Consider the following 18,356-nt stretch of genomic DNA (forward strand, 5'->3'; position numbering starts at 1 on the left):
AGTATAGATATGGGGATATATCATTTATGTGACAGTAGGGAGTGGTGTGTGTATGGGGCTGGGTTTTCATTTGGAGGGGTTGAACTTGATGGACTTTGTCTTTTTTCAACCCAATTTAACTATGTAACTAACTATGTAACTATGTAATCTTATACACAGAGATAGAATCCCTATACACACACCTTATACACAGAGATACTTAACTTGCTGATATGGAGTATTTACTAAATCCACTTCTATACAAGCCCCACCATACACTGCCATGATGATACCGTGTGTTTGGCGGCTATTCTGATAGACTCCTCCCCTGCCCCTCTCATTGGTCACAACCCAGTTCTACGCAATGAAAAGTCTGCCAATCCGATTGTATCTAAAATACTTTTTTTTTAATCTTGCTGAAATTCACAATTGATACAATGTTGAAGAATTTTTCTTTTTTTTGTTTTTGTTCTTCTTAAATATACTGTACAATCAGTCACGTGATACATCAAGGCACGACAACACCATCTGATTAAAGACACGCCCCCGGCGCCCCTCTAGAGGGGATGATCCCCGAGATTGTCAGGCTGCTCATCACACCCAGCGTCCGACATTATTTATATAGAAATCCTCACTAGATGCCATGACATTTTATTTGAAAAAAAAAAAAAAAAAGGAATATAATGATCGGTCGCTTGGTCGGGCGAGTAACACAAGTGCTTTCGAAAACGCAAACGAAAAGGAAATGGGATCATGGGGTTCTAGCGGAATGCGGGGCGCTTTGTTGGCTCGGCTCTCGGCATGTGGTTTCTGGAAGAAGGTTGACTCGGAAGTCCCGTTGGCATGGCGATCTGGAAAAGGAATGGACAGGAGTGTTGGAGAATGCAGCAAAATGATACACTTTAAAGGGGAAGTTAACCTAATAACATATTTTTTCTCCTCTTTTTATCTGATTTTCTTTCATACACTCTAAGACATTGCATGAAACAGTAATAGAGGCTTATTAGCATTAGGACAAGTTGCAGAATACATCTGTGAATGATATCAATAACAACAGTAAATAATGAAGCGAAATTAAATGCGAAATAAAAATATAAAAAATAGGGGAGATCAATCAGCTAAAACTGACTAAAGCTAAAACTTAAAAACTAAAAGACAAGATTAGATCACGTTGGAGTTACTTGTAGGGATGCACCGAATCCCAGAATCCTTTGTGAAAGATTCAGCCGAATACCGAACCAAAGAAGAATCTTAATTTGCATATGCAAATTAGGGTCAGGAAAGGAAAAGGTGGGAAAAATGTTTTGTGATTCCCTTCCCACACCTAATTTACATATGCAAATTAGGATTCCAAATTGGTTTGGTCATGCACAAGGATTCGGCCGAATCCCGATCTGAATCCTGGATATTTGGTGCATCTCTAGTTACTTGTCCAAGGAGCAATATAAGATAGAATTGAATTTTTTCCTATACTCTGGATGAGAGAATATTTTCCATTTGGAGTCGAACTTTAAGCATTTGTGTATAGTGTCAAACCTGTACAGGTATGGGACCTGTTATCCAGAATGCTCAGGACCTGGGTTTTCCAGATAATGGATCTTTCTGTAATTTGGATCTTCATACCTTAAGTCTACTAGAACATCATATAAATATGAAATAAAGCCAATAGGCTGGTTTTGCCTCCAATAAGGATTAATTATATATTAGTTGGGATCAAGGACAAGCGATAAAATGGAGTGTATGGCCTTTATGTAATTCCGAGCTTTCTGGATAATGGGTTTCTGGATAACGGATCCCATACCTGTAGTTCATCGCTTCATGAGAGTGTAGAGAGCTTTTAATTCTAGCAATGCCTCCTTAAAGCGGCGGTTTATCTTTAAGTTAGCTTTTAATGGTTAATTCTAATCAACTTTTCAGTTGGTCTTTATTTTTTATTCTTGATAGTTTTTGTATGATTTGCCTTCTTCTTCTGACTCCTTCCTGCATTCAAGCAAGGGTCACTGACCCCATACTAAAAACAAATACTCTGTAAGGCTACAAATGTATTGTTATTGTTACTTTTTATTCCTCATCTTTCTATTCAGGCCTCTCTTATTCATATTCCAGTATCTTATTCAAATCAGTGCATGGTTGCTAGGGGAATTTGGACCTTAGCAACCAGACAGATGTAAATTACAAACTGGAGAGCTGCTGAATAAAAAGCTAAATAAGTCAAAAACTACAAATAATAAAAAATGAAAAAGAGATCCCATAAAACTATGGCAGCATAGGTACAGCAGGAACAGCCCCTAAGTTTGCTCATAGTCTGTACAGAGAGATCCCATAAAACTATGGCAGCATAGGTATTCCCTGTACTAAGCACAATTCAGCAGGAACAGTCCCCTAAGTTTCATTATAGTCTGTACAGAGAGATCCCATAAAACTATGGCAGTATAGGTATTCCCTGTACTAAGCACAATTCAGCAGGAACAGTCCCCTAAGTTTGCTCATAGTCTGTACAGAGAGATCCCATAAAACTATGGCACATAGGTATTCCCTGTACTAAGCACAATTCAGCAGGAACAGCCCCTAAGTTTGCTCATAGTCTGTACAGAGAGATCCCATAAAACTATGGCAGTATAGGTATTCCCTGTACTAAGCACAATTCAGCCGGAACAGTCCCTAAGTTTGCTCATAGTCTGTACAGAGAGATCCTATAAAACTATGGCACATAGGTATTCCCTGTACTAAGCACAATTCAGCAGGAACAGTCCCCTAAGTTTGCTCATAGTCTGTACAGAGAGATCCCATAAAACTATGGCACATAGGTATTCCCTGTACTAAGCACAATTCAGCAGGAACAGCCCCTAAGTTTGCTCATAGTCTGTACAGAGAGATCCCATAAAACTATGGCAGTATAGGTATTCCCTGTACTAAGCACAATTCAGCCGGAACAGTCCCTAAGTTTGCTCATAGTCTGTACAGAGAGATCCTATAAAACTATGGCACATAGGTATTCCCTGTACTAAGCACAATTCAGCAGGAACAGTCCCCTAAGTTTGCTCATAGTCTGTACAGAGAGATCCCATAAAACTATGGCACATAGGTATTCCCTGTACTAAGCACAATTCAGCAGGAACAGCCCCTAAGTTAGTTCATAGCCTGTACAGAGAGATCCCATAAAACTATGGCAGCATAGGTATTCCCTGTACTAAGCACAATTCAGCAGGAACAGCCCCTAAGTTAGTTCATAGTCTGTACAGAGAGATCCCATAAAACTATGGCAGCATAGGTATCCCCTGTACTAAGCACAATTCAGCAGGAACAGTCCCTAAGTTTGCTCATAGTCTGTACAGAGAGATCCCATAAAACTATGGCAGCATAGGTATTCCCTGTACTAAGCACAATTCAGCAGGAACAGTCCCCTAAGTTTGCTCATAGTCTGTACAGAGAGATCCCATAAAACTATAGCAGCATAGGTATTCCCTGTACTAAGCACAATTCAGCAGGAACAGTCCCCTAAGTTTGCTCATAGTCTGTACAGAGAGATCCATAAAACTATGGCAGTATAGGTATTCCCTGTACTAAGCACAATTCAGCAGGAACAGTCCCCGAGTTTGATCTTATTCTATACATACAGATTATAAATCTAAGCATGTATAAAGTGTCATATATAAACTGGCAGTTATGGAACAAAGAAGCCACAACACTATATGGAGCAGGACTGAAACTGACATTCCCTTCACGTTGCAGATATTTTAGGTTATAGACTGAATCTCTCCTTATACATTATATGAGCACAGGCAACACAGAGGGCATTAGGCAAAGCAATGGGAGAGAAAGTGGGAATAAATGGGTCACAGTAAAGGAACACGTGGATGGGAGGGAAGAGCAATACTCACGTATAATTATTAATGATAGTGAGACAAGTTTATATCTGAGAGTAGTAAAGTTGTACCAGTCACAGGGCAAAAAAAGAACAAAAAGTTGGTATAAAGGTGATACATTTAATGGATAACTAATATAATTATATGAAACTTTCAGACCATTTTCAAGTTGCTTTTTCAAGTTGAATATGTGAGAGAGTGAAATTACCATATTCCTGATGTAATTCCCTCGCTTTAGAAGTAAAGGCTCCTTCGTCGTCGGCCGAATGCCTTGGCCCCCACGTTGGTTGGCACAAAGTTGCTCTTGCCCATCCCCCCGGACCTGCTCAGAAAGTCTGCGAGTCGGTGAGTTACACAGGTGGCCGTGTTACACGCTCGCTTCTGGGCTGTTACACTGCTGGGAACAACCAACAGAACATTCCATCAACTCCTCAACCCATCACATACACACTGCGCCCCCTTCTGGCTGCACTGAGTATTACACTTCTACTCTAGAGGAACCTACAAGTCACAGCTTCTATATTCTGTCATCTCTCTGTCTATCTATCTATCTATCTATCTATCTATCTATCTATCTATCTATCTATTTATCTATCTATCTATTATCTATCTATCTATCTATCTATTTATCTATCTATCATCTCTCTCTCTCTCTCTCTCTCTCTCTCTCTCTTTCTCTCTCTCGCTATCTATCTATCTATCTATCTATCTATCTATCTCTCTCTCTCTCTCTCTATCTATCTATCTATCTATCTATCTATCTATCTATCTATCTATTATCTATCTATCTATCTATCTATCTATCTATCTATCTATCTATCTATCTATCTATCATCTCTCTGTCTGTCTGTCTATCATCTATCTATATCTATAGATTAGTCAGTCTATCTATCTATCATGTATCTATCATCTATCTAATCTGTCTGTCTAGCTATCTTTCCGTCTTTCTGTGTGTTTTAATGTCTGTCTATCTATCTATCCTTCTCTTTCTTTCTGTCTGTCTGTCCATTGCTCTGTCTGTTTAACTTTCTATCGATTTCTGCCTGTCTATCATCTATCTATCTATTTATCTATCATCTATATCTCTATCTATCTTTCTACATAGATCTGTCTTATCCTCTAACTATCTGTCTCTCTATCTATCTCTCTCTCTCTCCCCCCTCTCTCTCTCTCTCTCTCTCTCTCTCTCTCTCTATCTATCTATCTATCTATCCTTTTTGTCATTCTCTTTTTGTCTGTCTACCTATCTCTGTCTTATCATCTATGTGTCTGTCTATTCTCTCTCTCTATAAACCACAAGAATTGGTACAGAAGTAACATATTTCAGATATACAGGTGAGTAAAAGCAGACGTTTCAGCCAATAGAAATAAGAAGTAGAAGAGGCGGGGACTTACCTGCTGTTGTTACATTGTGACTTATATCCGAGCCAAGGGCTTTGTTCCTACTCTCAGTTATTGAATCCCATTATTTGCTAATCTAATATATTCGGCCCATGAATAAATTCCAATTAAAACCTCACTCTCCCAACTGCTCCTTATTTACCCTTTGTCTCCTCAATTAAAACATCAGATCCTTATAACTTGTAGAAAAATAGGTTTATTGATTAATTGCATGGTCAGGCGTGAGAATATGGATCTATTGGCGGCAGCAGGTGTGTGATTGTATGCAGATTGATAGATACACACACACATATTCCATATGATCACTTGCAGTCTCAGGGTACAAATGTCTATTGGCTCTATTCCCAAAATGATTGTGGACTATAGGGGGGGGGGGCACACTCTTATGATTTGACTACATTGCCATTGGTGCCCAGTTCTATCTGAGATCCCAGTCAGGGGGGTGTTAGTGTCCGGGGCTGAATCAGGAAACAAAATCACATGCAACAATTGAAAAAAGGACAAGACAAAATGAATAAAGGGGCTGTGTGCACTAGTTATGGTCAAACTGCTCCCCGTAGTTGCTGTAACGGTCACTGTCCATGTTGGGCAGAATGTTTCTCTTCTTCCCTGGGGTACCAGCACCAACGTCAGTACGAGGGTAACTTTGCAACTTGTGCAACTCCTGCGACAGTTTCCCCAGGACGCAAGTACTCAGATTGGAGCAACGTTTGGAAATGGATCTATCCGGGCTGCAGAGGGAGGGAAACAAAAAAAGAACATGCCAGAAGAAAGCCAGGGCAAAGCTCAGTGCCCATGCCAACGTCATGCATCACAACATTCCCACCATGCTCTTGTGCTAGTATAGCCCCGCCCCTCCACTTAGAGCTGAGCCAATCACATTCCAGTTTTGTTATCCTAATAGGCATCGTTGGTCACAGACTGGCTCACCTCCCCACCCACTGTTAGGTGCCCAGCACAGGGATTGCCATTGGCTGCCTGGGAAAGGGAAAGTTCACCTTGAAATCAAGTCAATTGCAAATTCCAGATTTAATCATGTGGGAGATTGTCCTTTATTCTTTCTTTTCTTAGAACTTTTTTATAATACTTTTCCAAAATAGGGGTCAGTGACCCCAGCAACCATCTTGCTGACACTGGACCTAATGACTGGTTGCTGGGATCAGTCACCGTAGCACTAGGGTCAAAGTTTTAATCCGAAATTGGAAACTAAAAAAAAAAAGCCAAATGAAGACCAAGTGCAATTTTCCTTAGACTATCAATGCCTGTATCAAGGAAGTTGAACTAGAACTTCTAGTTGAGGGTTGTAGACCAACAGCATCTATTATGCATTGAGTAGACTTGCAGCCTCATCGATATGATATGTCCATGCTGCAGGGCTGCTTAGAAACAGTACAGTCTCCACAATGGATTACTAATCAGCCATGTAGCATGTAGATTCCACACGGGTCGGTATTAAAGGGACGAGGCAGCAGTTTCCCAACCTTGATCTACATTATACCAAAAGTTAATAATCAGGTGAATTTCCCCTTTAATTCTGGGGGGTTTAGTACACAGTTTAGTGACATGCTCTTCTGGGAAGGGTACAACATGCATTGGGGCTGCAGGCGCATGCCTGGCACTTAGACTGAGGGTGTCCCTACGCCCTGTGCCACGTGACTGGCATGCTGATCGTGCTGGAGGGCACATTAGTATTCTCCGCATGCTCCGCCATTGATCTGGCCGCTCTATGAATGAAGTCATTGCTACTAAGTGCATTAGGGATCCGCCCAGTTATTATTCATGGCTGCAGTGCAGGCGAGCGGGGCTACAATTAGCATAATCCATGCTGCTTCCGACTCATGCACCGACTGACTGAGGAACTCAGACCCCCGGCCCCATCCTTTATTGGAATAAGGACCTACCTCACTCTCACACATCCCTTTAATTAACCTCACCAAACCCCAATGAACTCCAGGGAGCTTTTCCTCTCCACTTTGGGGTTATTATGGGAATAAACAGACAATTAAGTATTTTCAGTCCTTTCTGCAGTGACTTTTTATTGAACCATAACATCAACCTGCTGCACAATTATTAGTGTTTCACTGCCGTGTGTCTGTGTGTGAGACACAGTGTTTGTGCCTTTATACCATATGTGTGTATATCTAAACATGTCCTGCTACATTGCTTCAAGAGTCAGAACCAGCAGTGAGGAACATACTAGATAACCAGCTGCAAAGCCAGTGACAGACAGACACAATGACAGAACTATAAACCCAGTGAGAATGAGGAATGAATGGATATTGGGAAGTTGTATCAGGAGTCAGAAGCAGCAGTGCAGAGAAAGGGACAGACACAATGACAGTTACACAGAACTATAAACCCAGTGAGAATGAGGAATGAATGGATATTGGGAAGTTGTATCAGGAGTCAGAGGCAGCAGTGCAGAGAAGAGAAAGGGACAGACACAATGACAGTTACACAGAACTATAAACCCAGTGAGAATGAGGAATGAATGGATATTGGGAAGTTGTATCAGGAGTCAGAAGCAGCAGTGCAGAGAAAGGGACAGACACAATGACAGTTACACAGAACTATAAACCCAGTGAGAATGAGGAATGAATGGATATTGAGAAGTTGTATCAGGAGTCAGAAGCAGCAGTGCAGAGAAAGGGACAGACACAATGACAGTTACACAGAACTATAAACCCAGTGAGAATGAGGAATGAATGGATATTGGGAAGTTGTATCAGGAGTCAGAAGCAGCAGTGCAGAGAAAGGGACAGACACAATGACAGTTACACAGAACTATAAACCCAGTGAGAATGAGGAATGAATGGATATTGAGAAGTTGTATCAGGAGTCAGAAGCAGCAGTGCAGAGAAAGGGACAGACACAATGACAGTTACACAGAACTATAAACCCAGTGAGAATGAGGAATGAATGGATATTGGGAAGTTGTATCAGGAGTCAGAAGCAGCAGTGCAGAGAAAGGGACAGACACAATGACAGTTACACAGAACTATAAACCCAGTGAGAATGAGGAATGAATGGATATTGAGAAGTTGTATCAGGAGTCAGAAGCAGCAGTGCAGAGAAAGGGACAGACACAATGACAGTTACACAGAACTATAAACCCAGTGAGAATGAGGAATGAATGGATATTGGGAAGTTGTATCAGGAGTCAGAAGCAGCAGTGCAGAGAATGGGACAGACACAATGACAGTTACACAGAACTATAAACCCAGTGAGAATGAGGAATGAATGGATATTGGGAAGTTGTATCAGGAGTCAGAAGCAGCAGTGCAGAGAATGGGACAGACACAATGACAGTTACACAGAACTATAAACCCAGTGAGAATGAGGAATGAATGGATATTGGGAAGTTGTATCAGGAGTCAGAGGCAGCAGTGCAGAGAAAGGGACAGACACAATGACAGTTACACAGAACTATAAACCCAGTGAGAATGAGGAATGAATGGATATTGGGAAGTTGTATCAGGAGTCAGAGGCAGCAGTGCAGAGAAAGGGACAGACACAATGACAGTTACACAGAACTATAAACCCAGTGAGAATGAGGAATGAATGGATATTGGGAAGTTGTATCAGGAGTCAGAAGCAGCAGTGCAGAGAAAGGGACAGACACAATGACAGTTACACAGAACTATAAACCCAGTGAGAATGAGGAATGAATGGATATTGGGAAGTTGTATCAGGAGTCAGAGGCAGCAGTGCAGAGAAAGGGACAGACACAATGACAGTTACACAGAACTATAAACCCAGTGAGAATGAGGAATGAATGGATATTGGGAAGTTGTATCAGGAGTCAGAAGCAGCAGTGCAGAGAAGAGAAAGGGACAGACACAATGACAGTTACACAGAACTATAAACCCAGTGAGAATGAGGAATGAATGGATATTGGGAAGTTGTATCAGGAGTCAGAAGCAGCAGTGCAGAGAAGAGAAAGGGACAGACACAATGACAGTTACACAGAACTATAAACCCAGTGAGAATGAGGAATGAATGGATATTGGGAAGTTGTATCAGGAGTCAGAAGCAGCAGTGCAGAGAAAGGGACAGACACAATGACAGTTACACAGAACTATAAACCCAGTGAGAATGAGGAATGAATGGATATTGGGAAGTTGTATCAGGAGTCAGAACCAGCAGTGCAGAGAAGAGAAAGGGACAGACACAATGACAGTTACACAGAACTATAAACCCAGTGAGAATGAGGAATGAATGGATATTGGGAAGTTGTATCAGGAGTCAGAGGCAGCAGTGCAGAGAAAGGGTCAGACACAAGGACAGTTACACAGAACTATAAACCCAGTGAGAATGAGGAATGAATGGATATTGGGAAGTTGTATCAGGAGTCAGAGGCAGCAGTGCAGAGAAGTGAATGAATGGATATTGGGATATCACTTTGGGTGGAGTTTGTATTTGAGTAGATTCAACAATGAGATTGTGATATTTTGGGCACCTTTATAAAAAGGGGACATTAGATGAAATGAGACATCTCCCAGAAATAACAATAACCTGCATTAGAACAATAAACTCTTTCCGGAGGCACCGACACTAAAATGCCCACGTGGGTCAGGTATGGGGGGGAATAGAAAGGAGAATTGAAGGGAAACCAAAATAAACATAAAAAAGACAGAGAAGGGAACGTGGGGGAGTGGAAATGAGGAGGGAGATTGGGAAGGAGAAACATTGCAGGAAGGGGAAAGAGAACAGAGAGAAAGTGAGAAATTGAGTGGGGGGGCAGATTCAGAAGGAGGAGGAAGTGAGTGAGAGAAGAAGCAGAGAAGTTTAAGCAGGAAAAGGAGGAAAAGGAAAGTAAAATCAAGTAGAGAGAGAAGAGAGAGAAACGGGACCAAGAGAAACAGAAGGGAGAGAACTGAGGGAAGAGAAAAAAGAAAAGGGAAGAGGAAAGTGTAAATCAGAGGAGTGAAACCTGGAAAAGAAATGAAAGAAGTAAGAAGTAAAAAGAGAAAAGGAAAGAGCAGAATAAAAAGAATGGAGAGAGGAAATATGGGAAGAAGGAAAAGGAGAGGGGGGAGAAAAAGACTAAAAAATAACCAGAGGAAACAAAGATCAGAGAATTGAATGAAAAAGTTGACTGGGGGGGAGAAATACACGGGGGGTGAGTGAAGAGAGAAAGTGTCACATGTTCTCTGTTTTGTTACTCGTTACTCTGGGGGGTCAGTGGGAACAGAATGAGGAAATCAACTGCCCAATCAGCTCTTATTTCTGCAGAGTCAGAAGTTTAAATTACAACAATATTTGAGATTTACCAGAGAGGAAGGGAAAAGGATTCTCTCCCCCATATCAGAATTGTCACTGCCCCCCCCCCATATATACTCCTGGCCAATCAGAGCTCACACTCCAAATAAACACCCCCCACAAACACCAGTTACACTTACACCCCTCCCTCATAGATACAAAAAAGACATCCAATTGCCTTAACCAGACTTTTCTCCCAAAATGGAATTCAGCAGCTTCTGATGTAACAACACAAACCTGCCCCTCACATGAGTCTTTCCAGCAATGCCGTTATCTGAAGTTTTACCTGCTGATCGGTTTTTGCTACATGCGCCACCTAGTGGTAACTTGCAGTATTTACAGTTTATATTTATATATAGAAACACATGAAGAGATCAAATGAGCTAAAGTCATAGATATAGTCATAGAGGTTCATTTTCTGCCATTTGTGCTAAATGGGCAGTTACCAATAGCAACCAATGAGCAAGCGAAATCAACTCCATTTTAGCAAGAAAATCAGAATTCAGTGATACAAGTTGTTACATTGCTTGTTCTCTGTATTGTGCAACACTCCTATTGTTTATCTGTCATGTGACCTGCAAAATAATGTACTGGTGCATCTGTCACACAATATAAAACATTTCACTATTTCATTGCCAGTCTGTACCTGTTTCCTTCATTTGTTTCTTCCATTTCTTCTGCCGTCATCTGTACAAACTCTTTCACTAAAGCGCTGAGTAACCTGCGAGCTTCATACTCACTGACTGCAACTCTCTCTGCTGTGGCCTCCAGCCCAGGTCTGAATGTGACAACACAACAATATCAATATATGTGTGAGATACAGATCATTATGCCAAGGTTTGGGGGTGCAGGAGTATAGAGGGACAGTGGGGTTCCTGACTGATGTACAATATCAATATATGTGTGAGATACAGATCATTATCCCAAGGTTTGGGGGTGCAGCAGTATAGAGGGACAGTGGGGTTCCTGACTGATGTACAATATCAATATATGTGTGAGATACAGATCATTATCCCAAGGTTTGGGGGTGCAGGAGTATAGAGGGACAGTGGGGTTCCTGACTGATGTACAATATCAATATATGTGTGAGATACAGATCATTATCCCAAGGTTTGGGGGTGCAGGAGTATAGAGGGGACAGTGGGGTTCCTGACTGATGTACAATATCAATATATGTGTGAGATACAGATCATTATACCAAGGTTTGGGGGTGCAGGAGTATAGAGGGGACAGTGGGGTTCCTGACTGATGTACAATATCAATATATGTGTGAGATACAGATCATTATCCCAAGGTTTGGGGGTGCAGGAGTATAGAGGGACAGTGGGGTTCCTGACTGATGTACAATATCAATATATGTGTGAGATACAGATCATTATCCCAAGGTTTGGGGGTGCAGGAGTATAGAGGGACAGTGGGGTTCCTGACTGATGTACAATATCAATATATATGTGTGAGATACAGATCATTATCCCAAGGTTTGGGGGTGCAGGAGTATAGAGGGACAGTGGGGTTCCTGACTGATGTACAATATCAATATATGCGTGAGATACAGATCATTATCCCAAGGTTTGGGGGTGCAGGAGTATAGAGGGGACAGTGGGGTTCCTGACTGATGTACAATATCAATATATGTGTGAGATACAGATCATTATCCCAAGGTTTGGGGGTGCAGGAGTATAGAGGGACAGTGGGGTTCCTGACTGATGTACAATATCAATATATGTGTGAGATACAGATCATTATCCCAAGGTTTGGGGGTGCAGGAGTATAGAGGGACAGTGGGGTTCCTGACTGATGTACAATATCAATATATGTGTGAGATACAGATTAGTTGAGCCCACATGTTCCAGTGACCATTGGGAGTGATATAATTGTCAGACACTTTACTGTTCAGGTAACTAAGTTCACTCTGGTTTCCCTACAGCCTGGGGTCCAGGAGTTATTGTGCAGATGAGACTAAATTGTGCAGAACTATAGGTTCCATGCAGGATGCTGCCACTTTGCACAGTGATTTATCTAAACTGGAAAACTGGGCAGCAAACTGGAAAATGAGGTTCAATGTTGATAAATGCAGGTTATGCACTTTGGCAAAAATAATATAAATGCAAGTTATACACTAAATGGCAGTGTGTTGGGAGTTTCCTTAAATGAGAAGGATCTTGGGGTCTTTGTAGATAACAAGTTGTCTAATTCTGGGCAGTGTCATTCTGTGGCTACTAAAGCAAATAAAGTTCTTGTATAAAAAAGGGCATTAACTCAAGGGATGAAACATAATTGTGTCTCTTTATAGGTCCCTGGTGAGGCCTCATCTGGAGTATGGGGGCAGTTTTGGACTCCAGTCCTTAAGAGGGATATAAATGAGCTGGAGAGAGTGCAGAGACTAAGTGCAACTAAACTGGTTAGAGGGAGGGAAGAGTTAAATTATGAGGGGGGACATGATTAGACTTTACAAGTACATTAGAGGACATTATAGACAAATAGCAGGGGACCTTTTTACCCATAAAGAGAATCACGTACCAGAGGCCTCCCCTTCAGACTAGAGGAAAAGAAGTTTCATTTAAAGGAACAGAGTAGGGGGTTCATCACAGTGAGGACAGTGAGGTTGGGGAATGCACTGCCGGGTGATGATTCAGTTAATGACTATAAGAGGGACTTGGAGGATTTCTTGGACAGACATAATACAAAGGCTATTGTGATACTAAACTCTATAGTTAGTATAGATATGGGTATATATCATTTATGTGACAGTAGGGAGGGGTGTGTGTATGGGGCTGGGTTTTCATTTGGAGAGGTTGGAACTTGATGGACTTTGTCTTTTTTCAACCCAATTTAACTATGTAACTATGTAACTATAGAGGGGGCATTGGGGTTCCAGTAGTTGCTCGGATACAGTCAATCAGATTGGCCAAACTGTTCCAATGTAATAGGTTAGAGATATCAGAGGTGTCAGTGGAGAGGGGGCACTATCATCCCTTCCTTACCTGACAGGCACTGCATGTGAGCTGGGCATCTGGCAAAGTACCAAGGCTAGGACAGCAAGCAGGCATGAGATCTTCAATGCAACCATAATGTCCACCCTACAAAAATATATACAAATGCATATATAGAGGAGTGGTGTAGGCTTTTATCCAAGATCCCATCAGTTCCTCCCCCCCACCACCACCACTATTGTTAACTATTCATCTTCCAGAGGCAGCTCTTAGGCACAAAGACTCTGAATAAGTGGGGTCCAGCTCCTTGTACAACTCGCATTTGCATAGTGATCCCACCATAGACTTGGAAACTGTTTCACCATTTGCAACAGATCAAAGAGGTACCCCCCCAAAAAAAGACACTTTGTGGGATTTTAACCCCCTTATATCCCAGTCCTAGATGTGATACTAAGATGCTTGTAAATAATATTCCAAATTATCTTATAGCCAAGCAAAGGCAAAGGAACAAAATTGGTTTCCTGAAAAATAAATCTTAAATAAAATAGAATACAATAAAGATAGATAGATAGATAGATAGATAGATAGATAGATAGATGATAGATAGATAGATAGATAGATGATAGATAGATAGAAGTTAAAAATGAGCATTGATTGAAAATGAGGAAATGTCATAAATAATAACAGCTAATTGGCGTCATTAACATTATTGGTCGGCCAGTGTCTATAGACCTTGGAAGAAGCCAAGTCAATAACCAATTAAATCAGTAATTGAAGCTCTTTCCTCATTTAATTGTAGCCCTCAATCGTTTCCCATTAAGATTTAACTTTAACAATCGACCCTTTTTTTGTAAATTAAACAGAATAAAAACCCCAATGGGAGGGATGACATGACGGCAGAGGTTGGAAGGTTGGAAGGTACTCACCAGCCCAGTGGCAATCCTCTTGTTGCAGTAAAAATGGATAATTCAACTAATGTGTCCAATTCTCAATGCTCCTCAATGGAGACTCCAAAGCTTTTATATCTAGCGCCTGGGTGACAGTGTGTAGGCGTGTGATCACTAGTTTCCAGCCAGTCACAGGCTTCTGGTGAGGTTTCTGACCAATCGCAGGAGGGGAAGGGACCCCCAACGTTCCAATGACGTCACTGCACTCGCTGAGAAGCCCATTCACAAAATTTGCTAGTCTGTTGGCCATGTGCCACTCCAATTTGCATTGATGTCATTGGGAGAGAGAGAGGGAGAGTGTATCAGACATTTAATGAAAAGTAAGGGGAAACAGTCTCAGGCATTAATAATTTATTGTTTCCCTACATTTCCTCCCCCCCCCCCACCTCCACCTTCCCCACCCCCAAAATATGACTGTAAGACAGCTAATTCAATGGACAGGTTATTTAGTTATTAAAAGCGACATCTACTGCAAACCATACTGCATTGCAGACATAGAAAGAGGAGACAAGGTCTATTTATCAGGGATTCCTCTGAATGCTGTCACTATAAACAGGACTGGTCCCACTAGAACATGGCAGTGGGGGTTGGACTCTCCATCAGATGATCTAGGAGGTAAACTGGAACCCCTGCTCCCCCTCTATCTCTCTCTGAGTTTCGAGAAGATCAAGGGACAAATAAAGTAAAATAAAGTCTCAATAACAGGACAGACACAGGGAGCTTGGGCTGTTTGCTTTGGGCCGGGCACGATTCCCACCTGTGTGCTTGATGAGTATACAGAGCTGCAGACTGACAGATATATGTATATATATATATATCTATCTGATTATTATATCCTTGACAGGTATTTAAAGAAGAGAGAGAGAAAGAGTCAATCCATCAGCCCATTGTGCAAAGTGACAGGCTGTTTCCTAACACAGATAAAGTGCCGCCCGCACTGCCGGCAATAAAACTCAATTAAAAATCTCAACACCTTCCCTATGTGCCCAATAAACACGGCCGTTTGTTAGACCTGATTGTTCTGCTAATGGGGCATGACACGAGGAAATGGGGATAAACATTTGCTTTGTTGCTGTAAGTGCTCCCCCGAGCAGCATCCATCACGTTGGACCACAAACAGCCTTCAGCACCCGGACAGCTCCCAATGCAAACGCATAGAGAAGCCAGACTTCAGCACCCTGGACAGCTCCCAATACAAACGCATTGCAAACACAGACTTCAGCACCTCGGACAGATCCCAAAACTAATGCCCAGGTGGAGCTTGTTAACCCCTGCTGCCCCAGAGAGGTCTCCAGAGAGCTTTATTCTATTCCTGTGGGTGCTGGGAAGTGATTGGACCATAAATAACCGGCAGTTAGTGGTGGCACTTTACTGAAGAGCGGACACTTGAGGCTGTAATGTATCCGGAGCTCCACACGCCCCCACCAATCCCTGTTTCTTAGTGGTCTCAGCCCACGTGGAGCTGCCCCCTTCCCACTAATTCGCCCCCCTCCCAACAGGTTCAGTGACTCCCTTTACTGCTCTGCCAACAACATTTCCAGTCTGAAGAACCTGCGTCCCCTGGATTTCTCAATGCTGATCCGTGGCATGAGCCCTCTGGATTAGGCTTTTTATGTTTTGGGGGGAGAGGGCAGCACATTACTTTGCCTTTTGTGAATATAAGTGATCCCTTGCTGGGGGCAGGAGGGACAACGCCTTCCACTCAGTTGGCAAAGCTGGTGGTGTCTGGTTTCCCAGGGGCACTGGGTAAGTAAAAGTCATTCCAGCAGTTACACCCAAAGGGTAAAGGGTGGCAATGTCCCTTATTTTAGGTGGTGGGGGTTACTTGGTGCCGCACTCCTATTTTAAGGATCCTCCAAAAGATCTACTGCCCTATTAGGGAGGAGGGGTGTGTGTGTATATGAGTGTGTGTGTGTGTGTGTACATGAGTGTGTGTATATATGAGTGTGTGTGTATATAGGAGTGTGTGTGTATATAGGAGTGTGTGTGTGTGTGTGTATGTATATATAGGAGTGTGTGTGTATATATGAGTGTGTGTGTGTGTGTGTGTCTTTGGCACACACACACACACATACTCATATATATACACACACACACACACACACACACACACACACACACACACACACACACACACACACACACACTGCTATACACACACACACTCCTATATACACACACACACACACACTCATACACACAAACACACATACTCATATACACACACAGACACAGACACACACAGACACACTGCTATATACACACACACACACTCATAAACACACACACACACAGACACACTGCTATACACACACGCACACACACTCCTATATACACACACACAGACACTCATACACACAAACACACATACTTATATACACACATACACACACACACTGCTATATACACAAACACACACATACTCATAAACACACACACATACACAGACACACTGCTATACACACACACACACACACTAACTCATACACACATACTCATATACACACACAGACACACACACACACATACACAGACACACTGTTATATACACACACACACACTCCTATACACACACACACACACACACAAACACATACACAGACACACTGCTATACACACACACACTAATATATACACACACACACTCATACACACAAACACACACATTCATATACACACCCACACTCCTATATACACACACACACACACACACACACACACACACTACACAATACAGTCTGACCTTCCCTTTTAAATACACGAACGTCCTAATATAAAATAACGCACCCCAGTGTTACCCCCAGTGCCACACTCACATCTCTAGTTTCCCAAAACCCACATCACCTTGTCTGGGAGTTGCAGGTTCGCTGGTTTATAGACAGAATGAGTATTTAGTGTTAATAATATAGGAGGAATGGGAACTGAATCAGTAATCGCGCATGATATTATTACACCCCTATTTCTAAGTATCCCCTTCTTCTGGGGCCCCGAGTTTATGAACCTGAAGGTTGCTATAGTTATTGATCATATACAGACCATAGTGACATCACTGCATGTCCTCTACCTGCCGCCACAAGGGGGAGTAAGACTTAAGGGACCAGTGAACATATTGGGGTTCGTCGAAAAAAAAGAATTTGGGTTTCAAACGGCGATCGGATCCCCTTTGTCGTTGTGTTTCTTTTTTTTACTGCTGCTAATTAAGGGATCCTGCTAATTAGGAACTGAGAAATGCTGACGGTGCCGTTGGTTTTATTGGGGATAATTGTGCTGTGGGTAAGTGAATGGTATTGGGCAGGGGACACTCAATTAAATAATAAATATATATATATTCCATTCCTAAATGTCTCATTGCTGAACTGTCACTGGGTTTAGTAGAATCGCTCTGATTTTATTGTGACTCTTTTGTATTTACACGAATCTCTATTTCCCTTTAGTGCAATAAATAGTTAAATATCAACTCAAACGACACCTCCTACAACACAATTCCCTTTTCTGCAATAATTCGTTTTTTTTTATCCATTGTCTCTTTATAAACAGAGGAAATTCTGATCGGGTTTTATTCTTTTTCTCCTTTTCTATACGACGTACAATTCCTTTGTATTCGATTCGATTCGAATAAAACGTGTCTGTAAAGAGGTACATTGTAACAAGGAGTTAAACATTGTTTCCTTTAATGTCTCAGAACTCGATCCATTTGTTTCACTCCCACGAATTGTCAGTTTTGCAACAAATAAAGAATAAAATTCCCCAAATGGAACATTTACTCCTCTTCTGGGCACCAGACTGTTTTTCTATGACAATATTTTGGGAAGAGGACATAAATAATGCAGCAGTGTGATTGGCTGATGTAAGATAAGAGAAGGGACACATAGTAAAATGAATGCCTTATAATTAATAATAATAATCCCCCTATTATCTTATTATCCAGGGGAAATTGGTGTCACGTGTATTTGGAGGGATTCTGTAGT

General features: G+C 41.8%; 1 protein-coding gene across 3 annotated transcripts; it reads right to left on the minus strand.

Annotated features, from left to right (window-relative positions):
• Positions 1–614: 614 nt before the first annotated feature.
• On the minus strand, positions 615–14,439 carry LOC108713444 (calcitonin gene-related peptide). Of its 3 annotated transcripts, none has more exons than XM_041589677.1 (5): positions 14,368–14,439; positions 13,493–13,588; positions 11,155–11,286; positions 4,054–4,239; positions 615–830 (listed from the first exon to the last, which is right to left on the minus strand). In XM_041589677.1, the coding sequence occupies exons 2-4, from the start codon at positions 13,576–13,578 to the stop codon at positions 4,080–4,082; spliced, it is 378 nt and encodes a 125-aa protein (XP_041445611.1). In that variant the 5' UTR covers positions 13,579–13,588; positions 14,368–14,439; the 3' UTR covers positions 615–830; positions 4,054–4,079. The 3 variants fall into 3 exon arrangements, with proteins under 3 accessions (XP_041445611.1, XP_041445610.1, XP_018112499.1); XM_041589676.1 differs by having other exon boundaries at positions 4,054–4,242; XM_018257010.2 differs by lacking the exons at positions 615–830; positions 4,054–4,239 and adding an exon at positions 5,080–5,977.
• Between the last annotated feature and the right edge of the window lie 3,917 nt (positions 14,440–18,356).

Source organism: Xenopus laevis, chromosome 4L (genome assembly GCF_017654675.1).
Source record: "Xenopus laevis strain J_2021 chromosome 4L, Xenopus_laevis_v10.1, whole genome shotgun sequence".
NCBI classification, from domain to species: Eukaryota; Metazoa; Chordata; class Amphibia; order Anura; family Pipidae; genus Xenopus; species Xenopus laevis.

Bases quoted from the DNA above. Each gene is read 5' to 3' on its own strand.
- LOC108713444 (XM_018257010.2), bottom strand. From the start codon at position 13,578: ATGGTTGCATTGAAGATCTCATGCCTGCTTGCTGTCCTAGCCTTGGTA. The intron at 11,287-13,492 runs GTAAGGAAGGGA...TGTCACATTCAG, and splicing joins TCACATGCAGTGCCTGTCAG to ACCTGGGCTGGAGGCCACAG. The intron at 5,978-11,154 runs GTACAGACTGGC...CTCCCTCTGCAG, and splicing joins GAAACAAATGAAGGAAACAG to CCCGGATAGATCCATTTCCA.